The sequence below is a fragment of the Alosa pseudoharengus genome, unplaced genomic scaffold (genome assembly GCF_046254945.1).
Source record: "Alosa pseudoharengus isolate Yale_2024_CS ecotype anadromous, Long Island Sound unplaced genomic scaffold, YU_APseudo_1.1 YU_APseudo_1.1_scf_1, whole genome shotgun sequence".
NCBI lineage: Eukaryota > Metazoa > Chordata > Actinopteri > Clupeiformes > Clupeidae > Alosa > Alosa pseudoharengus.
Genome location: NW_027468564.1, coordinates 21,988,501 through 22,008,025, shown reverse-complemented (window position 1 = coordinate 22,008,025; position 19,525 = coordinate 21,988,501). Strand labels below are relative to the sequence as shown.

The 19,525-nt window shown below is 40.9% G+C and overlaps 1 protein-coding gene across 2 annotated transcripts in view; it reads right to left on the bottom strand.

Moving 5' to 3' along the window:
• Positions 1–9,884: 9,884 nt before the first annotated feature.
• LOC143127650 (uncharacterized) overlaps positions 9,885–19,525 on the bottom strand; it is a 33,185-nt gene continuing 23,544 nt past the window's right edge. For both annotated transcript variants that reach the window (XM_076289305.1, XM_076289383.1), the window contains exon 2: positions 9,885–11,553. In XM_076289305.1, the coding sequence (XP_076145420.1) occupies positions 10,944–11,552 (609 nt within the window). In that variant the 5' untranslated portion in view covers position 11,553 and the 3' untranslated portion in view covers positions 9,885–10,943. The remainder of the gene's footprint in view (positions 11,554–19,525) is intronic.

The window sequence follows — 19,525 nt, the reverse complement described above, 5'->3', positions numbered from 1 at the left end:
TAGGTGAAACAACGGGAAATAATATTTGCCTTTTCTGCCTTTTTCTTATTTACACGCAGTTAAGAGAAGAGAGAGAAATGTTTTCGTCTTTCAACGAGATCTGGTTCAGCATATGGGCTACTGGTCCGCTGATAGAAACAATCTGCTCCCACTATGCAGATCAACTTGTTCCCGCTATTTTAACCCTTTGCAGACCGCGCCGAACATTCCATTTTTTCATACTCGATGGCCTTATGGCACAAAAAGGCTTATTGTGTGATTATGCTACATGACAGAGATATAATTTACCCACCTTTATAATCAGGAGAAATAGCCCTTTCAAATGGTATAAAATATAATTAATAATTTTGAGGAGAACACACATATTATTTTAAAAATATCTTTAAAATTCAACCCCAAAAAACACAAAACTATCAGTTTGTCAAGATTAATCTCATTTTCCCCCCAATTTCTGTTGTAGATAGAGAAAAACTTAGAGTGTGTGTGAGATTCACAATTTTGTCCTCTACTCAGTGATGAAAACAGAATTAATGTATCACCTTTTGTTCAAAAGTTCTGATAAATTTATTAGACCTTTGCAGACGGCATGAAACATTCCGTTTTTTCATACTTGATGCCCTTGTGAGACAAAAAGGCTTATTGTGTGGCCATGCTACATGGCAGAGATAAGATATACCCACCATTGTAATCAGGAGAACTAGCCCTTTAAAATGGCACATATCATAGTTAATAAGTTTGAGGGTAACACGCATTGTTTTTAAACAATACCTTCAAAATTCAACATCAAAAAACACGAAAATATAAATTTGTCAAGATGAATCTTACTTTTCACATAATGTCTATTGTAGATATAGTGTGTGAAAGATAGACAGTGTTGTGTTCTCCTCAGTGAAAGAAACAGAATCAATTTATCACCTTTGGTTCAGAAGTTATGATTAATTTACTCATAACTGCAAGTCGCAGTAACAAGTAGAATTTTTAAAGAGTAGGATGTTTTCCTTTCCTGGTTTGACATCTGACCAAAAATACACAGATATAATGGTCATGTAACAAATATAAGATGTTTTACCATAAAAACAAGATGCATAGCTAAATATAGGATGTCTTACTGTACTCTGAAGAGGCAAAATCAATTGTGGGGAGGAATGATAAAGGCTGAAATAAAGACTAGGCAGATGGTAACTGCTTCTCCGTGTGCTTCATTCTACTATGAAAACAAGAATAAGAGACACTGGCACATGTGTTAGGTTTACGAAAGAGGAAATAAATCATTTTATTTAGATAAGTCTTTAACAATTTCATTAAATAATCAGGAACAACAACTTCAGGTAAATAACATAAACATATGTTTACAAACAAGCAGTAACTATTAAAACTACAAGAATGACAAGACAACAGTATAACTAACATGATGAACAAAGCATCAATTCATATTATAGCATAACAAAGCATCAATTTACATTCACACATATAAACAATTAAAACATTAAAGGAGAAATTCAATACATTTAACAACCATACAGCATATAATTCGATACAATATATAATTATCGATATAATTTGCCCTACACATAAGGTGATACACTAACGCCGCATTCACACCAGATCCGTGGTGTGTGTGTTGTCACAGCTGTGGCGTGTGTGTGTGTGTGTGTGTGTGTCCATCTAAGCCTAGCAGACGATGAGGTGTAAATGCTACTGGAGTTGGTGTCCCTGTCTGTGTTAGAAGGATAGGCAAAGTGTATGCTTTCTACCTGACATGGGACTTGACCAAGCTCAAAATAAAGAAATTGTCAGATAAGAAAATTATAAATTGAATTACAAATCTAAGCAAACTTCCTGAATTTCCCCTTGGGGATCAATAAAGTATCTATCTATCTATCTATCTATCTATCTATCTATCTATCTATCTAAACTATTATCACTATAATCCCTGTCATTATTGTTATAAGCAACACTCTTATCACAACCAGAAATGTGCATACGCCCAGTTGGGCGAACACACACACACACACACACAAACATGCTTACCCAGCTGAGGATGACGGGAGATTACTCTCCTCCTCTAGCAAATCATTGTCTTCCTCTTCATCCAGAAACTACCCATCCATGTCCCATGTCCATGCCATTGTGGTCCTTGGGGTCATGTTTGCCATCAGCAGTCGGCTGCTTTCACCTCAGTTGCACGTACTTCTCTCCCTCCATCTAAAATAACAAAAAATCACAGGTCTGATAGTGAATAGGTTGTTTAGTTTTATTTTACATTACTTCCACATAATCTTAATCACCACCAACCATGACTCTTTTCACTAAAAGTATTTTTGTCACTGGAGGACTCCAATATTGCTTGGAGAGGTAACATTAGTCTCAGAGCTCACTATAAGTGTTATTGCCTTGGCTAAACCATACATAGCATACCAGCTTACAAGCAAACATTGATTCATGAACATGAGTCAGGAGATATGACAGAAAACATCTAAACAGCGTATGCATACACATACACACCGTGCATAGGCTACTGCAGTTGCGTAAAGACAAAACACCCCCAGAAAATTATGTGTCGACGAGTAGGCTTGGGTGTATGAGCTCCCATCATAGTTAGCCACCCAAAAACCTCATAATCGTAGCAGCCAACCTTACAGCCTAAAAGTTAAACAATACTAAGACACATTTCTAACAAATCTTCAGTCATGTATTGATGAAAACAGCAGTCAATGAATAAAATCCTTACACCATCGGTGATCAACACAGTCTTCACGTCGGTAACATAACATTAACGTTGTCCTTCATGTCAGATGTTTCTATCTAAGTAAGCTAAGCAACTTGGCTACAAACAACTGTAAATTGTGTTATACATATTACGAAGCAATGAAAGGTTTATTTGACAATAAAATACCGATTAGGTGTACTTGACATAAAGTTGCCAGTCATGAAGCACGGGAGTGAACTTTATCGCGACTACGCGTCAGGACATGTTGCAGCCTCTCCTGATGCTAACGTTACCTAACTTAGCTAGTTTTCTGTATCATCAGATGACAAGCAAGCAACATCGTTCAAAATAGAACAAATCGTTAAAGTTTCAGTCCTAGTAGGTCTGTAATCTTGGTTGACATATAGTAACCCCCCAAAAATGATTGAAAATAATGAGTTTACTAAAGATTACGGTGTGCTAAAATACAAGCTGTCATATCAGCTGAAGTGAACACACACACGCATTATGTTACGGCCATGCATACAAGGTGTAATTACCAGCAAAAATAACTTTTAAAAACGATTTTGAAGTAATAACATGGATAACAAGTAGTAATAACATAAAAAGACTTGTTTTTACCTCAGATGATCCAGTAGTTTCTCCTTTAGACGACGTGAAGATCAATGATGCATAGTGCTTCCTGCTGTTTTTCCTCTAGTGGAGGGAGACGTCAACTCTTGATTTTTCCTTCACATAGTAAAAGTAATTCGCGCCACAAATCCCTTAACCAATCATATCGCCAGAAAGCCTATGATGTGACGTTTTTGAGGAAGTTTTCATTGATAAAATTGGTTGGGGTATGGCAGAGTTATTAGACTGAATGTCATCGGTACTGGGGTACCGAAATTAGAACGTGCGGTCTGCAAAGGGTTAAGTGAAACAAAACAAAAAACATAGGCTACTAGCCAAAATGGACAGGTGGCTGCTTAAAAAATTTAACAAAAGCTCATTAGTGCCATCTACCAGTACGTCTTCTCCTCCGTGATCGTCAGATGGGACAAGTCTACAGGCCGGTGAGAATAAAAAAGAACAAACGGCGCGTCGGCTTTATCAGAAAGAATTTTTGAAATATGCATTCACTTGCCAAGTTAAAGATAACCTCGACCACCCACAATGTGTGATTTGCGGCGATGTTCTGGCGAATGAGAGCTTAAAACCTGTCAAAATGAAACGACATCTCAAAATACAGATGTCGGCTCAGCACCGTGGAGGAAAATCTCCGTGTCGCCGTATGCAGCATTCCTCCTAGAATTAACTTGCTATGTTCACGGAAGCATGCCCACCCTTCCCATTGAAATTGTTAAAGATAGTAAACCAGAAAGGGAAATAAAAAAATAGGCCTACTGTTATTGTTAACGCCATAAATATAATTAATGTAACGTTGTAGGCCTAATGCTGGTATGTGTGTGTGCGTGCTTGTGTGTGCGCGCGCTACGCACATAGCGCTCTGATCTGATATGGCGGCAGCCTACACTTGTTTAATCGTGATTGTTTGGTTTTCTCGGTTCTTGTTCATATGGAGTAAATAAAACAAATGACTTTTCTTTCTAGTTTTTGCTTGATTTAGTTGTTAACGTTTGAGGGGGGTATTTGAGTAAGGACTTAGAATGGGTTTGGGGAAAGTGGGGTCGCCAGACCTCGCCATACATTTTTGTGGGGTCGCCAGACAAAAAGTTTAAGAACCACTGGGCTACAGCAGTAGGTTTTGGGCCAGGTCCATAAGCTATAGGCTACAGCAGTAGGTTTTGGGCCAGTTCCATAAGCTATAGGCTACAACAGTAGGTTTTGGGCCAGGTCCATAAGCTATAGGCTACAACAGCAAAGTGTTTCTGGAGAGAGAATTTAGTCTACCTGTGTGAGAGTAGAATATGGCCAGGCTAGCTCTATCGCTAACTAGCTCATATGGCCAGGCTAGCTCTATCACTAACTAGCTCATATGGCTAGCTCTATCACTAGCTCATATGGCCAGGCTAGCTCTATCACTAACTAGCTCATATGGCTAGGCTAGCTCTATCACTAGCTCATATGGCCAGGCTAGGCTAGCTCTATCACTAACTAGCTCATATGGCCAGGCTAGCTCATTCACTAACTAGCTCATATGGCCAGGCTAGCTCTATCACTAACTAGCTCATATGGCCAGGCTAGCTCTATCACTAGCTCATATGGCCAGGCTAGCTCTATCACCTACTAGCTCATATGTCTAGGCTAGCTCTATCACTAACTAGCTCATATGGCCAGGCTAGCTCTATCACTAACTAGCTTATAGGGCCAGGCTAGCTCTATCACTAACTAGCTCATATGGCTATGCTAGCTCTAGCACTAACTAGCTCATATGGCCAGGCTAGCTCTATCACTAACTAGCTCATATGGCCAGGCTAGCTCTATCGCTAACTAGCTCATATCGAGAAGAATAACCGTGGACCAACTATGGATAACTTGTAGACCAGAAAGGTGAGAGTTCATTATCATTATGTTACATTTAGCTGTGTTTGCTTGTTGGGCTGCATATTGTTGATTGTTTGTGAAATTAAGCTACTGTATGTTGGCTAATGTCCAGCTTCTAAATGTTATGTAACTATAGCAACAGGCTAACAGTAGTTATAATGTAATAATGTAAAAGCTTATGCGGAGAGACACTCAATGAGTTCATTTATCGCTGCATTTCTTATGACAACCGATGGCATTCTGACCTGCAGTCAACTCTAGCAGACACATACACACACACACACACACACAAACACAGACACACACACATATATACACATACACACACATAAACATACACACACACACAAACACAGACGCACACACACGCACACACAACTCTAGCAGGCGTTAAATGACTGGAAGATTGTTGTAATGTGCTGTCTCTGCTATTGATACTTTTTTCAGTCAGATTTTAAATCTCCTGTGGTGAGTTGGACAAAACGCCCGCCCAGATTCCCCCATCCTGCACACTGGTGCCGAAACGAGCCGCCTTGGCAAAATGGCTACCCTGTCTGGTGGTAAAACTGGCGAGACACTTTGCCCTGCCGTTCTACCTCAGTGTGTGTGAGGCAGTGTGCAAAGTCAGATTTGAAATGCCGTTCTACCTCAGTGTGTGTGCGGCAGTGTGCAAAGTCAGATTTGAAATGCCGTTCTACCTCAGTGTGTGTGCGGCAGTGTGTGTGAGGCAGTGTGTGTGAGGCAGTGTGTCAGATTTGAAATGTCCTGTGGTGGGTTGGGTCACATGTAGTGTCATCAAAACGCAGCTGAACTCTAGACCAACGACCCCAGAGACAACCAACCATCTAAGTCCCCCCCAGCCCCTACTCTGCACCCCAGAGACAACCAACCATCTAAGCCCCCCCATCCCCTACTCTGCACCCCAGAGACAACCAACCATCTAAGCCCCCCCCATCCCCTACTCTGCACCCCAGAGACAACCAACCATCTAAGCCCCCCCATCCCCTACTCTGCACCCCAGAGACAACCAACCATCTAAGCCCCCCCCAGCCCCCCTGCCTCTACTGAACTCTAACTCTGCACCCCAGAGACTAACTCTGCACCCCAGAGACTAACCCTCTAACTCTGCACCCCAGAGACTAACTCTGCACCCCAGAGACTAACCCTCTAACTCTGCACCCCAGAGACTAACTCTGCACCCCAGAGACTAACCCTCTAACTCTGCACCCCAGAGACTAACTCTGCACCCCAGAGACTTACCCTCTAACTCTGCACCCCGGAGACAACCAACCATCTAAATCAGCGGTCCCGGGCCGCAGGACATTCCTAACCGGGCCGTAGCCTACGACATGAAAAAAATGCATGCAAACTAAACTAAATTTAATTCGCAATGATGTCACGTTTTTACATGGCATAGGCCTATATGCAGTTGTTTGATTGCACGCATGTTTGCATTTTGCAAGGTCTATTGTCTTACGTCTGTCTGTCCCGCCTTCAACACTTTTCCATATTGCCTTCAGCGCTGCGCAGCCTCAGGTCAGCTCACTTGATCAGTTCTTGGCGAATGGTAGTGTCACATGAAGTTAGCTAAACTGCTAGAATGAGCAACAAAAAACAAGCATCTTTAGCAGGTCACTGGGCAGAGTGTTTGAGTTGCGAGAGCCGCTGCAGAGATTTCATACAGAAAAAAAGTCACCGTTAGCTGCACATTTTAGTGATGAGGACTGGGTGTCAAAACTCGCTTACCTGTGTGACATATTCGGCTGCTTAATGACCTCAACCTGTCACTCCAGGGGAGAATGACGTCTTTAAACTGGCAGAAAGTCGCTGCATTTAAAGCCAAGCTTGATTTGTGGGGACGACGAGTGGACCGGGGTGTATTTGATATGTTCCAAACAGTAGTGGGGGTTTTGGGAGAGACTGAGGCAGGGCCCTTTCTCTCGCAGCTGGTGCGCGATCACCTTGTTGCGCTTTCAAATGAGTTTGAGCGTTACTTCCCATCCTCATAAGATCCACGGCAAACCAATGAGTGGATCCGCAACCCATTTGTCAATATCCCGAATAGTCCTAACTTGTCAGCGCAGGAGGAAGAGCAGTTGATCAAAATTGCAAATGACGGTGGTCTTAAGGAAACCTCTCTGGCGGGTTTTTGGATCAAAACCAAAGCAGAATATCCCGAGATAGCCGTAAAAGCGCTGAAAACGTTTCCCACCACGTATCTATGCGAGGCTGGGTTTTCGGCAATGACTGCAACTAAGACCAAATTGCGCAATCGACTGGACATTTCAAACACACTGAGGGTGTCACTGTCTTCCATCACCCCCAGATGGAAGCTTCTTGTTGCAGGGAAACAAGCAGGGCTCCCACTGATTATATTCGTAATGCACGTTTAGTTCCCATGTTTTGTTCCCATATTTTGTTAAGCATGTTCACACTTATAGATGTAGCTTCAAGTTGTTCTATATTCATAGTTCATATTGTTCAATTTTCACTTCTTCAAGTTCACGTTTCGTTACCTGCACTGCTAGTGGAGCTAGTCACTCCAAATGTCACTCACTGGTCCTGAAAAGCAACTGTTGCATCAAAGAATTTATAACCACATGCTCTCATTGATTGTATGATTGCACTATTTGTGAGATGCAGGCAATGGGGGCCCCATATCCAGTATTCACAGAATCATCACATATCCAGTTCATAACAACAATTAAATTAGAGGCGGACAGAGTACACAGCTTCATTACTTGAGTAAAAGTACAGATACCCTTTGCTAAATTTTACTCAAGTACAAGTAAAAGTACAAGAGTCAGATGTCTACTTAAGTAAAAGTACTGAAGTACTTGTTTTTAAAAGTACTTGAGTATCAAGAGTACAAGAGTAGCCTACATTTTCTAAATATTGCATTACTACTGCCACAGTGCTTACATTTATGTACAGAAATGTCCTACATGGAGTTATGAAAAATGTTAATACCTTTTTTACCATGTTGCCAGGGATGGGCAGTATTTCTAATACATGTATTTAAAATAAAATTTTCAAATACAAAATACTATTTTGTAATTGAAACACTTGAAGCGAAAACTATCATTAACTTGTTCAGAAAATGTAAATAGTCTGGCGAGGAGTTATTCTACTGCTCTTCATACTGCAATCACACGTATACATAGCCTTATTCTACTGCTCTTCATACATAGCCTTATTCTACTGCTCTTCATACATAGCCTTATTCTACTGCTCTTCATACATAGCCTTATTCTACTGCTCTTCATACATAGCCTTATTCTACTGCTCTATTCTACTGCTCTTCATACATACACCTTATTCTACTGCTCTTCATACATAGCCTTATTCTACTGCTCTTCATGCATAGCCTTATTCTACTGCTCTTCATACATAGCCTTATTCTACTGCTCTTCATGCATAGCCTTATTCTACTGCTCTATTCTACTGCTCTTCATACATACACCTTATTCTACTGCTCTTCATGCATAGCCTTATTCTACTGCTCTTCATGCATAGCCTTATTCTACTGCTCTATTCTACTGCTCTTCATACATACACCTTATTCTACTGCTCTTCATGCATAGCCTTATTCTACTGCTCTTCATACATAGCCTTATTCTACTGCTCTTCATACATAGCCTTATTCTACTGCTCTTCATGCATAGCCTTATTCTACTGCTCTTCATGCTATCCATCCTGCACATACATGTGTTCTTATTACTCTTATAATGTTAATCTGCACTACAATGGTACTGTTACCACACTGCACATAGCTGTACATACTGTACATACCTGTCTTTATTTTCATACTGAATATCTCTATTTATTCTGTTTTTCTTATATAATCCCTGCTGAAAAAAAAACAGCTAGAAACCAGCTTATGCTGTTAGCTGGTGTAGCTGGTCTTTGCTGGTTTACAGTACGTCCAGTTCTTGATGGCTGGTGTAGCTGGTTGGACCACCAGCTGGATATGCATCTGAGGCAGCTGGTCATGCTGGGACACACACACACAGATACAGACACACAGATACACACAAACACACACACACAGATACACACACACACATACACACACACAGATACAGACATCCTCAATATGTTATGGTGTTTTTATTTTTTGTTAATCTCTTCAATGGAAAGAAGTCTGACACACACACACACACACACACAAAGGAGAGAGAGATCCTAAATGTGTTATGGTTTTCATCTTTTCAATGGAAAGAGGTCTGACCTTAACTTCCTGTTTCAATGGAAAGAGGTCTGACCTTAACTTCCTGTCCCAAATCCAAAATCCAAATGTAGTTTGGATATTTAGCGCCCTCTCATGGTGAGACTTAAAAATATGGCCACAAAAGAGGAATCACTTTGGGTTCTATATAGTAGTGTGTGTGTGTGTGTGTGTGTGTTATGGTCCATAATAAACTCTAAACATGGATTAAGAGACCAAAGAGACGGATTATCAAAAAGAGGGGTAGTTTATTTTGTAACCCTCACAAAAATGGTCAAAAGACCCAAAAGTGCCTGTGGGATAAGTGGTTGAGACTGGTTTCTCATGAGGTAGTTTGGATCAGAATGTTGAAGGTATTTATTGTATGAGGTAGACTGGATCAGAATGTTGAAGGTATTTATTGTATGAGGTAGACTGGATCAGAATGTTGAAGGTATTTATTGTATGAGGTAGACTGGATCAGAATGTTGAAGGTATTTATTGTATCACAAGCAAAACGGAAACAGCATACAGTAAACGGTAAAACAACACCTGAACCTCTGTGTCACCATGGAAACACCAATGACTCAGCAACAGGCACTGTTAGTCCCCATACGGGTCCAGACAGATCTTTATAGACTATTAAAGGTGTAGTTAGTCTCCATACAGATCTTTATAGACTATTAAAGGTGTAGTTAGTCTCCATACAGATCTGTATAGACTATTAAAGGCATAGTTAGTCTCCATACAGATCTGAATAGACTATTAAAGGTATTGTTAGTCCCCATACAGGTCCAGACAGATCTTCATTGAATATTAATGGTGCTGTAAGCGATGTTGGGTAATGTCACTTCCGTTGCAGGCCACACATTGATAAAGTATTGTAAGCCGCGGGCCACACATTGATAAAGTATTGTAAGCCGCGGGCTAGACAGGAAAAGCTAAACTCATATAGTACTCAATTAGAGTGTTTAGGCCTCCTGTCATTTGCGTGACATGTAACGTTCTCATTAAGCATCGGAACAAAACAGAAACGATATGCTAAGGCAAATGTTGATAAACACATTGCTACTTGCCTATGTTACTTACATACTGTAATTTCAGTTAACATTGTAAAACAGAAACGATATGCTAAGGAAAATGTTGATAAACACATTGCTCTTGCCTACTGTATGTTACTTACATACTGTAATTTCAGTTAATATTGTAGAACAAATGTAGTAAAGACCGGTTTCAGGTGCATAGCGAACTCAGAGGACAAGCAAGCCCAGAGCTGTAGAGCTCAAAACTACAAAAAATTAAAATGCCAAGAAAGTAAGCTGCTCTGTCTTCAAAGCCTTAGCTGCTGTGTTTTCAAAGCCTTAGCTGAAACTTCTAATAGGCTAGACATTTGGATATGAAGCATGCATTTTGCTGTTTCAAAGTTATGGCACACATTTTATTTTCATGCTCGAGGAAAAATAATACTAGTTTTTCTACAATATTAAGAATACTACAGTTGTTGTTGAATGTTCAAACCCTTTTACAGTGTTTGAAATATCATGTTTTTCTAGTTACATCAGTCGTATTATTTCCGAACATAAATATCACATTTCTCATCGTTTCAGCCATCTCCTTTTGCTTTTCTTTCTCGATCTCTTTCTCCTCCTCAGTCAGGAAAGTGATGTCGATGACCATCTCCGAGCTCTCGGCCCAGCGGTGAGTAGCCTTGAGGTACAGGTCGTTCCTCGTCCACTCGTGCCTCCCGCTGCTCTTCACATTGTAATCAACATAGCAGTAGAGCTCGGAGTAGGCGCTAGAATCACCAATCCTGCTTTTGATAAGAGTCACACTCTCCCGCACTTCAGACAACGACATGCCAAACCTCGCCGCTATCTGATTGTCCGCCTCTGGTTGGTCCGATGCAAGGACGGTTATTTCGTCGCCAATTTCGAAGTCTGAGATCCGTTCGGAAGCCCTGTATGTCCACTGGCTGTCAGATGCGGTCTTCTTGAAGACGACTCGGCCTCCGCACCCCACTACCGCACCACCACTCTTCTCCAGGCGGAGCGTGCTGGTGGTCGAGTCCACCACCTTTCCATGCTCCAGGTAAGGGATGTCATGCTCCAGACTGGTGGGGTGGTGGATGGTAAGGGCAGCGTTTCCCATTCTGTAAAAAAGACAATGGTCGAATATGACAGATCTATTAAGGGTTCAAATTCACCTTTACATGTCTGTTATTAGAGAATGCACACATCTTGTCTGCAACTTAGCAGAGACAATGCACACATGCCGATATACACATACCGCACCTGTCAGGCTAACTATCAGAGCTACGTTTTCACACTGAGGAAACACAATGTCCTCACACTACCAGGGTCTGGTGTCAACGAGGCTATGCAGTTGATATTATTCAGACTCAATGAGGCTATGCAGTCGATATTATTCAGACTGGTGTCAACAAGGCTATGCAGTTGATATTATTCAGACTCAACGAGGCTATGCAGTCGCTCAACGAGGCTATGCAGTTGATATTATTCAGACTGGTGTCAACGAGGCTATGCAGTTGATATTATTCAGACTGGTGTCTATGCAGTTGATATTATTCAGACTGGTGTCAACGAGGCTATGCAGTTGATATTATTCAGACTGGTGTCAACGAGGCTATGCAGTCAATATTATTCAGACTCAACGAGGCTATGCAGTTGATATTATTCAGACTTAACGAGGCTATGCAGTCGATATTATTCAGACTGGTGTCAATGAGGCTATGCAGTTGATATTATTCAGACTCAACGAGGCTATGCAGTCGATATTATTCAGACTCAACGAGGCTATGCAGTCGATATTATTCAGACTGGTGTCAATGAGGCTATGCAGTTGATATTATTCAGATTGGTGTCAACGAGGCTATGCAGTCGATATTATTAAGACTCAACAAGGCTATGCAGTTGATATTATTCAGACTGGTGTCATGAGGCTATGCAGTCGATATTATTCAGACTGGTGTCAACGAGGCTATGCAGTTGATATTATTCAGACTCAACAAGGCTATGCAGTTGCTATTATTCAGACTGGTGTCAACGAGGCTATGCAGTTGATATTATTCAGACTCAACAAGGCTATGCAGTTGCTATTATTCAGACTCAACGAGGCTATGCAGTTGATATTATTAAGACTCAACAAGGCTATGCAGTTGATATTATTCAGACTGGTGTCATGAGGCTATGCAGTCGATATTATTCAGACTGGTGTCAACGAGGCTATGCAGTTGATATTATTCAGACTCAACAAGGCTATGCAGTTGCTATTATTCAGACTCAACGAGGCTATGCAGTTGATATTATTCAGACTCAACGAGGCTATGCAGTTGATATTATTCAGACTTAACGAGGCTATGCAGTCGATATTATTCAGACTGGTGTCAACGAGGCTATGCAGTTGATATTATTCAGACTCAACAAGGCTATGCAGTTGATATTATTCAGACTGGTGTCAACGAGGCTATGCAGTCGATATTATTCAGACTCAACGAGGCTATGCAGTTGATATTATTCAGACTGGTGTCAACGAGGCTATGCAGTCGATATTATTCAGACTCAACGAGGCTATGCAGTTGATATTATTCAGACTTAACGAGGCTATGCAGTCGATATTATTCAGACTGGTGTCAATGAGGCTATGCAGTTGATATTATTCAGATTGGTGTCAACGAGGCTATGCAGTCGATATTATTCAGACTCAACGAGGCTATGCAGTTGATATTATTCAGACTCAACGAGGCTATGCAGTTTATATTTTTCAGACTTAACGAGGCTATGCAGTCGATATTATTCAGACTGGTGTCAACGAGGCTATGCAGTTGATATTATTCAGACTCAACAAGGCTATGCAGTTGATATTATTCAGACTGGTGTCAACGAGGCTATGCAGTCGATATTATTCAGACTCAACGAGGCTATGCAGTTGATATTATTCAGACTGGTGTCAACGAGGCTATGCAGTCGATATTATTCAGACTCAACGAGGCTATGCAGTTGATATTATTCAGACTTAACGAGGCTATGCAGTCGATATTATTCAGACTGGTGTCAATGAGGCTATGCAGTTGATATTATTCAGATTGGTGTCAACGAGGCTATGCAGTCGATATTATTCAGACTCAACAAGGCTATGCAGTCGATATTATTCAGACTGGTGTCAATGAGGCTATGCAGTTGATATTATTCAGATTGGTGTCAACGAGGGTATGCAGTTGATATTATTCAGATTGGTGTCAACGAGGCTATGCAGTCGATATTATTAAGACTCAACAAGGCTATTCAGTTGATATTATTCAGACTGGTGTCATGAGGCTATGCAGTCGATATTATGCAGACTGGTGTCAACGAGGCTATGCAGTTGATATTATTCAGACTCAACAAGGCTATGCAGTTGCTATTATTCAGACTCAACGAGGCTATGCAGTTGATATTATTAAGACTCAACAAGGCTATGCAGTTGATATTATTCAGACTGGTGTCATGAGGCTATGCAGTCGATATTATTCAGACTGGTGTCAACGAGGCTGTGCAGTTGATATTATTCAGACTCAACGAGGCTATGCAGTTGATATTATTCAGACTTAACGAGGCTATGCAGTCGATATTATTCAGACTGGTGTCAACGAGGCTATGCAGTTGATATTATTCAGACTCAACAAGGCTATGCAGTTGATATTATTCAGACTGGTGTCAACGAGGCTATGCAGTCGATATTATTCAGACTCAACGAGGCTATGCAGTTGATATTATTCAGACTGGTGTCAACGAGGCTATGCAGTCGATATTATTCAGACTCAACGAGGCTATGCAGTTGATATTATTCAGACTGGTGTCAACGAGGCTATGCAGTCGATATTATTCAGACTCAACGAGGCTATGCAGTCGATATTATTCAGACTGGTGTCAACGAGGCTATGCAGTTGATATTATTCAGACTCAACAAGGCTATGCAGTTGATATTATTCAGACTGGTGTCAACGAGGCTATGCAGTCGATATTATTCAGACTCAACGAGGCTATGCAGTTGATATTATTCAGACTGGTGTCAACGAGGCTATGCAGTCGATATTATTCAGACTCAACGAGGCTATGCAGTTGATATTATTCAGACTTAACGAGGCTATGCAGTCGATATTATTCAGACTGGTGTCAATGAGGCTATGCAGTTGATATTATTCAGATTGGTGTCAACGAGGCTATGCAGTCGATATTATTCAGACTCAACAAGGCTATGCAGTCGATATTATTCAGACTGGTGTCAATGAGGCTATGCAGTTGATATTATTCAGATTGGTGTCAACGAGGGTATGCAGTTGATATTATTCAGATTGGTGTCAACGAGGCTATGCAGTCGATATTATTAAGACTCAACAAGGCTATTCAGTTGATATTATTCAGACTGGTGTCATGAGGCTATGCAGTCGATATTATGCAGACTGGTGTCAACGAGGCTATGCAGTTGATATTATTCAGACTCAACAAGGCTATGCAGTTGCTATTATTCAGACTCAACGAGGCTATGCAGTTGATATTATTAAGACTCAACAAGGCTATGCAGTTGATATTATTCAGACTGGTGTCATGAGGCTATGCAGTCGATATTATTCAGACTGGTGTCAACGAGGCTGTGCAGTTGATATTATTCAGACTCAACGAGGCTATGCAGTTGATATTATTCAGACTTAACGAGGCTATGCAGTCGATATTATTCAGACTGGTGTCAACGAGGCTATGCAGTTGATATTATTCAGACTCAACAAGGCTATGCAGTTGATATTATTCAGACTGGTGTCAACGAGGCTATGCAGTCGATATTATTCAGACTCAACGAGGCTATGCAGTTGATATTATTCAGACTGGTGTCAACGAGGCTATGCAGTCGATATTATTCAGACTCAACGAGGCTATGCAGTTGATATTATTCAGACTGGTGTCAACGAGGCTATGCAGTCGATATTATTCAGACTCAACGAGGCTATGCAGTCGATATTATTCAGACTGGTGTCAACGAGGCTATGCAGTTGATATTATTCAGACTCAACAAGGCTATGCAGTTGATATTATTCAGACTGGTGTCAACGAGGCTATGCAGTCGATATTATTCAGACTCAACGAGGCTATGCAGTTGATATTATTCAGACTGGTGTCAACGAGGCTATGCAGTCGATATTATTCAGACTCAACGAGGCTATGCAGTTGATATTATTCAGACTTAACGAGGCTATGCAGTCGATATTATTCAGACTGGTGTCAATGAGGCTATGCAGTTGATATTATTCAGATTGGTGTCAACGAGGCTATGCAGTCGATATTATTCAGACTCAACAAGGCTATGCAGTCGATATTATTCAGACTGGTGTCAATGAGGCTATGCAGTTGATATTATTCAGATTGGTGTCAACGAGGGTATGCAGTTGATATTATTCAGATTGGTGTCAACGAGGCTATGCAGTCGATATTATTAAGACTCAACAAGGCTATGCAGTTGATATTATTCAGACTGGTGTCATGAGGCTATGCAGTCGATATTATTCAGACTGGTGTCAACGAGGCTATGCAGTTGATATTATTCAGACTCAACGAGGCTATGCAGTTGATATTATTCAGACTTAACGAGGCTATGCAGTCGATATTATTCAGACTGGTGTCAACGAGGCTATGCAGTTGATATTATTCAGACTCAACGAGGCTATGCAGTTGATATTATTCAGACTGGTGTCAACGAGGCTATGCAGTCGATATTATTCAGACTCAACGAGGCTATGCAGTTGATATTATTCAGACTGGTGTCAACGAGGCTATGCAGTCGATATTATTCAGACTCAACGAGGCTATGCAGTCGATATTATTCAGACTGGTGTCAACGAGGCTATGCAGTCGATATTATTCAGACTCAACAAGGCTATGCAGTTGATATTATTCAGACTGGTGTCAACGAGGCTATGCAGTCGATATTATTCAGACTCAACGAGGCTATGCAGTCAATATTATTCAGACTGGTGTCAACGAGGCTATGCAGTTGATATTATTCAGACTCAACAAGGATATGCAGTCAATATTATTCAGACTGGTGTCAACGAGGCTATGCAGTTGATATTATTCAGACTCAACAAGGCTATGCAGTTGATATTATTCAGACTGGTGTCAACGAGGCTATGCAGTTGATATTATTCAGACTGGTGTCAACGAGGCTATGCAGTTGATATTATTCAGATTGGTGTCAACGAGGCTATGCAGTCGATATTATTAAGACTCAACAAGGCTATGCAGTTGATATTATTCAGACTGGTGTCATGAGGCTATGCAGTCGATATTATGCAGACTGGTGTCAACGAGGCTATGCAGTTGATATTATTCAGACTCAACAAGGCTATGCAGTTGCTATTATTCAGACTCAACGAGGCTATGCAGTTGATATTATTAAGACTCAACAAGGCTATGCAGTTGATATTATTCAGACTGGTGTCATGAGGCTATGCAGTCGATATTATTCAGACTGGTGTCAACGAGGCTATGCAGTTGATATTATTCAGACTCAACGAGGCTATGCAGTTGATATTATTCAGACTCAACGAGGCTATGCAGTTGATATTATTCAGACTGGTGTCAACGAGGCTATGCAGTCGATATTATTCAGACTCAACGAGGCTATGCAGTTGATATTATTCAGACTGGTGTCAACGAGGCTATGCAGTCGATATTATTCAGACTCAACGAGGCTATGCAGTCGATATTATTCAGACTGGTGTCAACGAGGCTATGCAGTCGATATTATTCAGACTCAACAAGGCTATGCAGTCGATATTATTCAGACTGGTGTCAACGAGGCTATGCAGTCGATATTATTCAGACTCAACGAGGCTATGCAGTCAATATTATTCAGACTGGTGTCAACGAGGCTATGCAGTTGATATTATTCAGACTCAACAAGGATATGCAGTCAATATTATTCAGACTGGTGTCATGAGGCTATGCAGTCGATATTATTCAGACTGGTGTCAACGAGGCTATGCAGTTGATATTATTCAGACTCAACGAGGCTATGCAGTTGATATTATTCAGACTCAACGAGGCTATGCAGTTGATATTATTCAGACTGGTGTCAACGAGGCTATGCAGTCGATATTATTCAGACTCAACGAGGCTATGCAGTTGATATTATTCAGACTGGTGTCAACGAGGCTATGCAGTCGATATTATTCAGACTCAACGAGGCTATGCAGTCGATATTATTCAGACTGGTGTCAACGAGGCTATGCAGTCGATATTATTCAGACTCAACAAGGCTATGCAGTCGATATTATTCAGACTGGTGTCAACGAGGCTATGCAGTCGATATTATTCAGACTCAACGAGGCTATGCAGTCAATATTATTCAGACTGGTGTCAACGAGGCTATGCAGTTGATATTATTCAGACTCAACAAGGATATGCAGTCAATATTATTCAGACTGGTGTCAACGAGGCTATGCAGTTGATATTATTCAGACTCAACAAGGATATGCAGTCAATATTATTCAGACTGGTGTCAACGAGGCTATGCAGTTGATATTATTCAGACTCAACAAGGCTATGCAGTTGATATTATTCAGACTGGTGTCAACGAGGCTATGCAGTTGATATTATTCAGACTGGTGTCAACGAGGCTATGCAGTCGATATTATTCAGACTCAACGAGGCTATGCAGTTGATATTATTCAGACTTAACGAGGCTATGCAGTCGATATTATTCAGACTGGTGTCATGAGGCTATGCAGTCGATATTATTCAGACTGGTGTCAACGAGGCTATGCAGTTGATATTATTCAGACTCAACAAGGCTATGCAGTTGCTATTATTCAGACTCAACGAGGCTATGCAGTTGATATTATTCAGACTCAACGAGGCTATGCAGTTGATATTATTCAGACTTAACGAGGCTATGCAGTCGATATTATTCAGACTGGTGTCAATGAGGCTATGCAGTTGATATTATTCAGATTGGTGTCAACGAGGCTATGCAGTCGATATTATTCAGACTCAACGAGGCTATGCAGTTGATATTATTCAGACTCAACGAGGCTATGCAGTTTATATTTTTCAGACTTAACGAGGCTATGCAGTCGATATTATTCAGACTGGTGTCAACGAGGCTATGCAGTTGATATTATTCAGACTCAACAAGGCTATGCAGTTGATATTATTCAGACTGGTGTCAACGAGGCTATGCAGTCGATATTATTCAGACTCAACGAGGCTATGCAGTTGATATTATTCAGACTGGTGTCAACGAGGCTATGCAGTCGATATTATTCAGACTCAACGAGGCTATGCAGTTGATATTATTCAGACTGGTGTCAACGAGGCTATGCAGTCGATATTATTCAGACTCAACGAGGCTATGCAGTCGATATTATTCAGACTGGTGTCAACGAGGCTATGCAGTTGATATTATTCAGACTCAACGAGGCTATGCAGTCGATATTATTCAGACTGGTGTCAACGAGGCTATGCAGTTGATATTATTCAGACTCAACAAGGCTATGCAGTTGATATTATTCAGACTGGTGTCAACGAGGCTATGCAGTCGATATTATTCAGACTCAACGAGGCTATGCAGTTGATATTATTCAGACTTAACGAGGCTATGCAGTCGATATTATTCAGACTGGTGTCATGAGGCTATGCAGTCGATATTATTCAGACTGGTGTCAACGAGGCTATGCAGTTGATATTATTCAGACTCAACAAGGCTATGCAGTTGCTATTATTCAGACTCAACGAGGCTATGCAGTTGATATTATTCAGACTCAACGAGGCTATGCAGTTGATATTATTCAGACTTAACGAGGCTATGCAGTCGATATTATTCAGACTGGTGTCAATGAGGCTATGCAGTTGATATTATTCAGATTGGTGTCAACGAGGCTATGCAGTCGATATTATTCAGACTCAACGAGGCTATGCAGTTGATATTATTCAGACTCAACGAGGCTATGCAGTTTATATTTTTCAGACTTAACGAGGCTATGCAGTCGATATTATTCAGACTGGTGTCAACGAGGCTATGCAGTTGATATTATTCAGACTCAACAAGGCTATGCAGTTGATATTATTCAG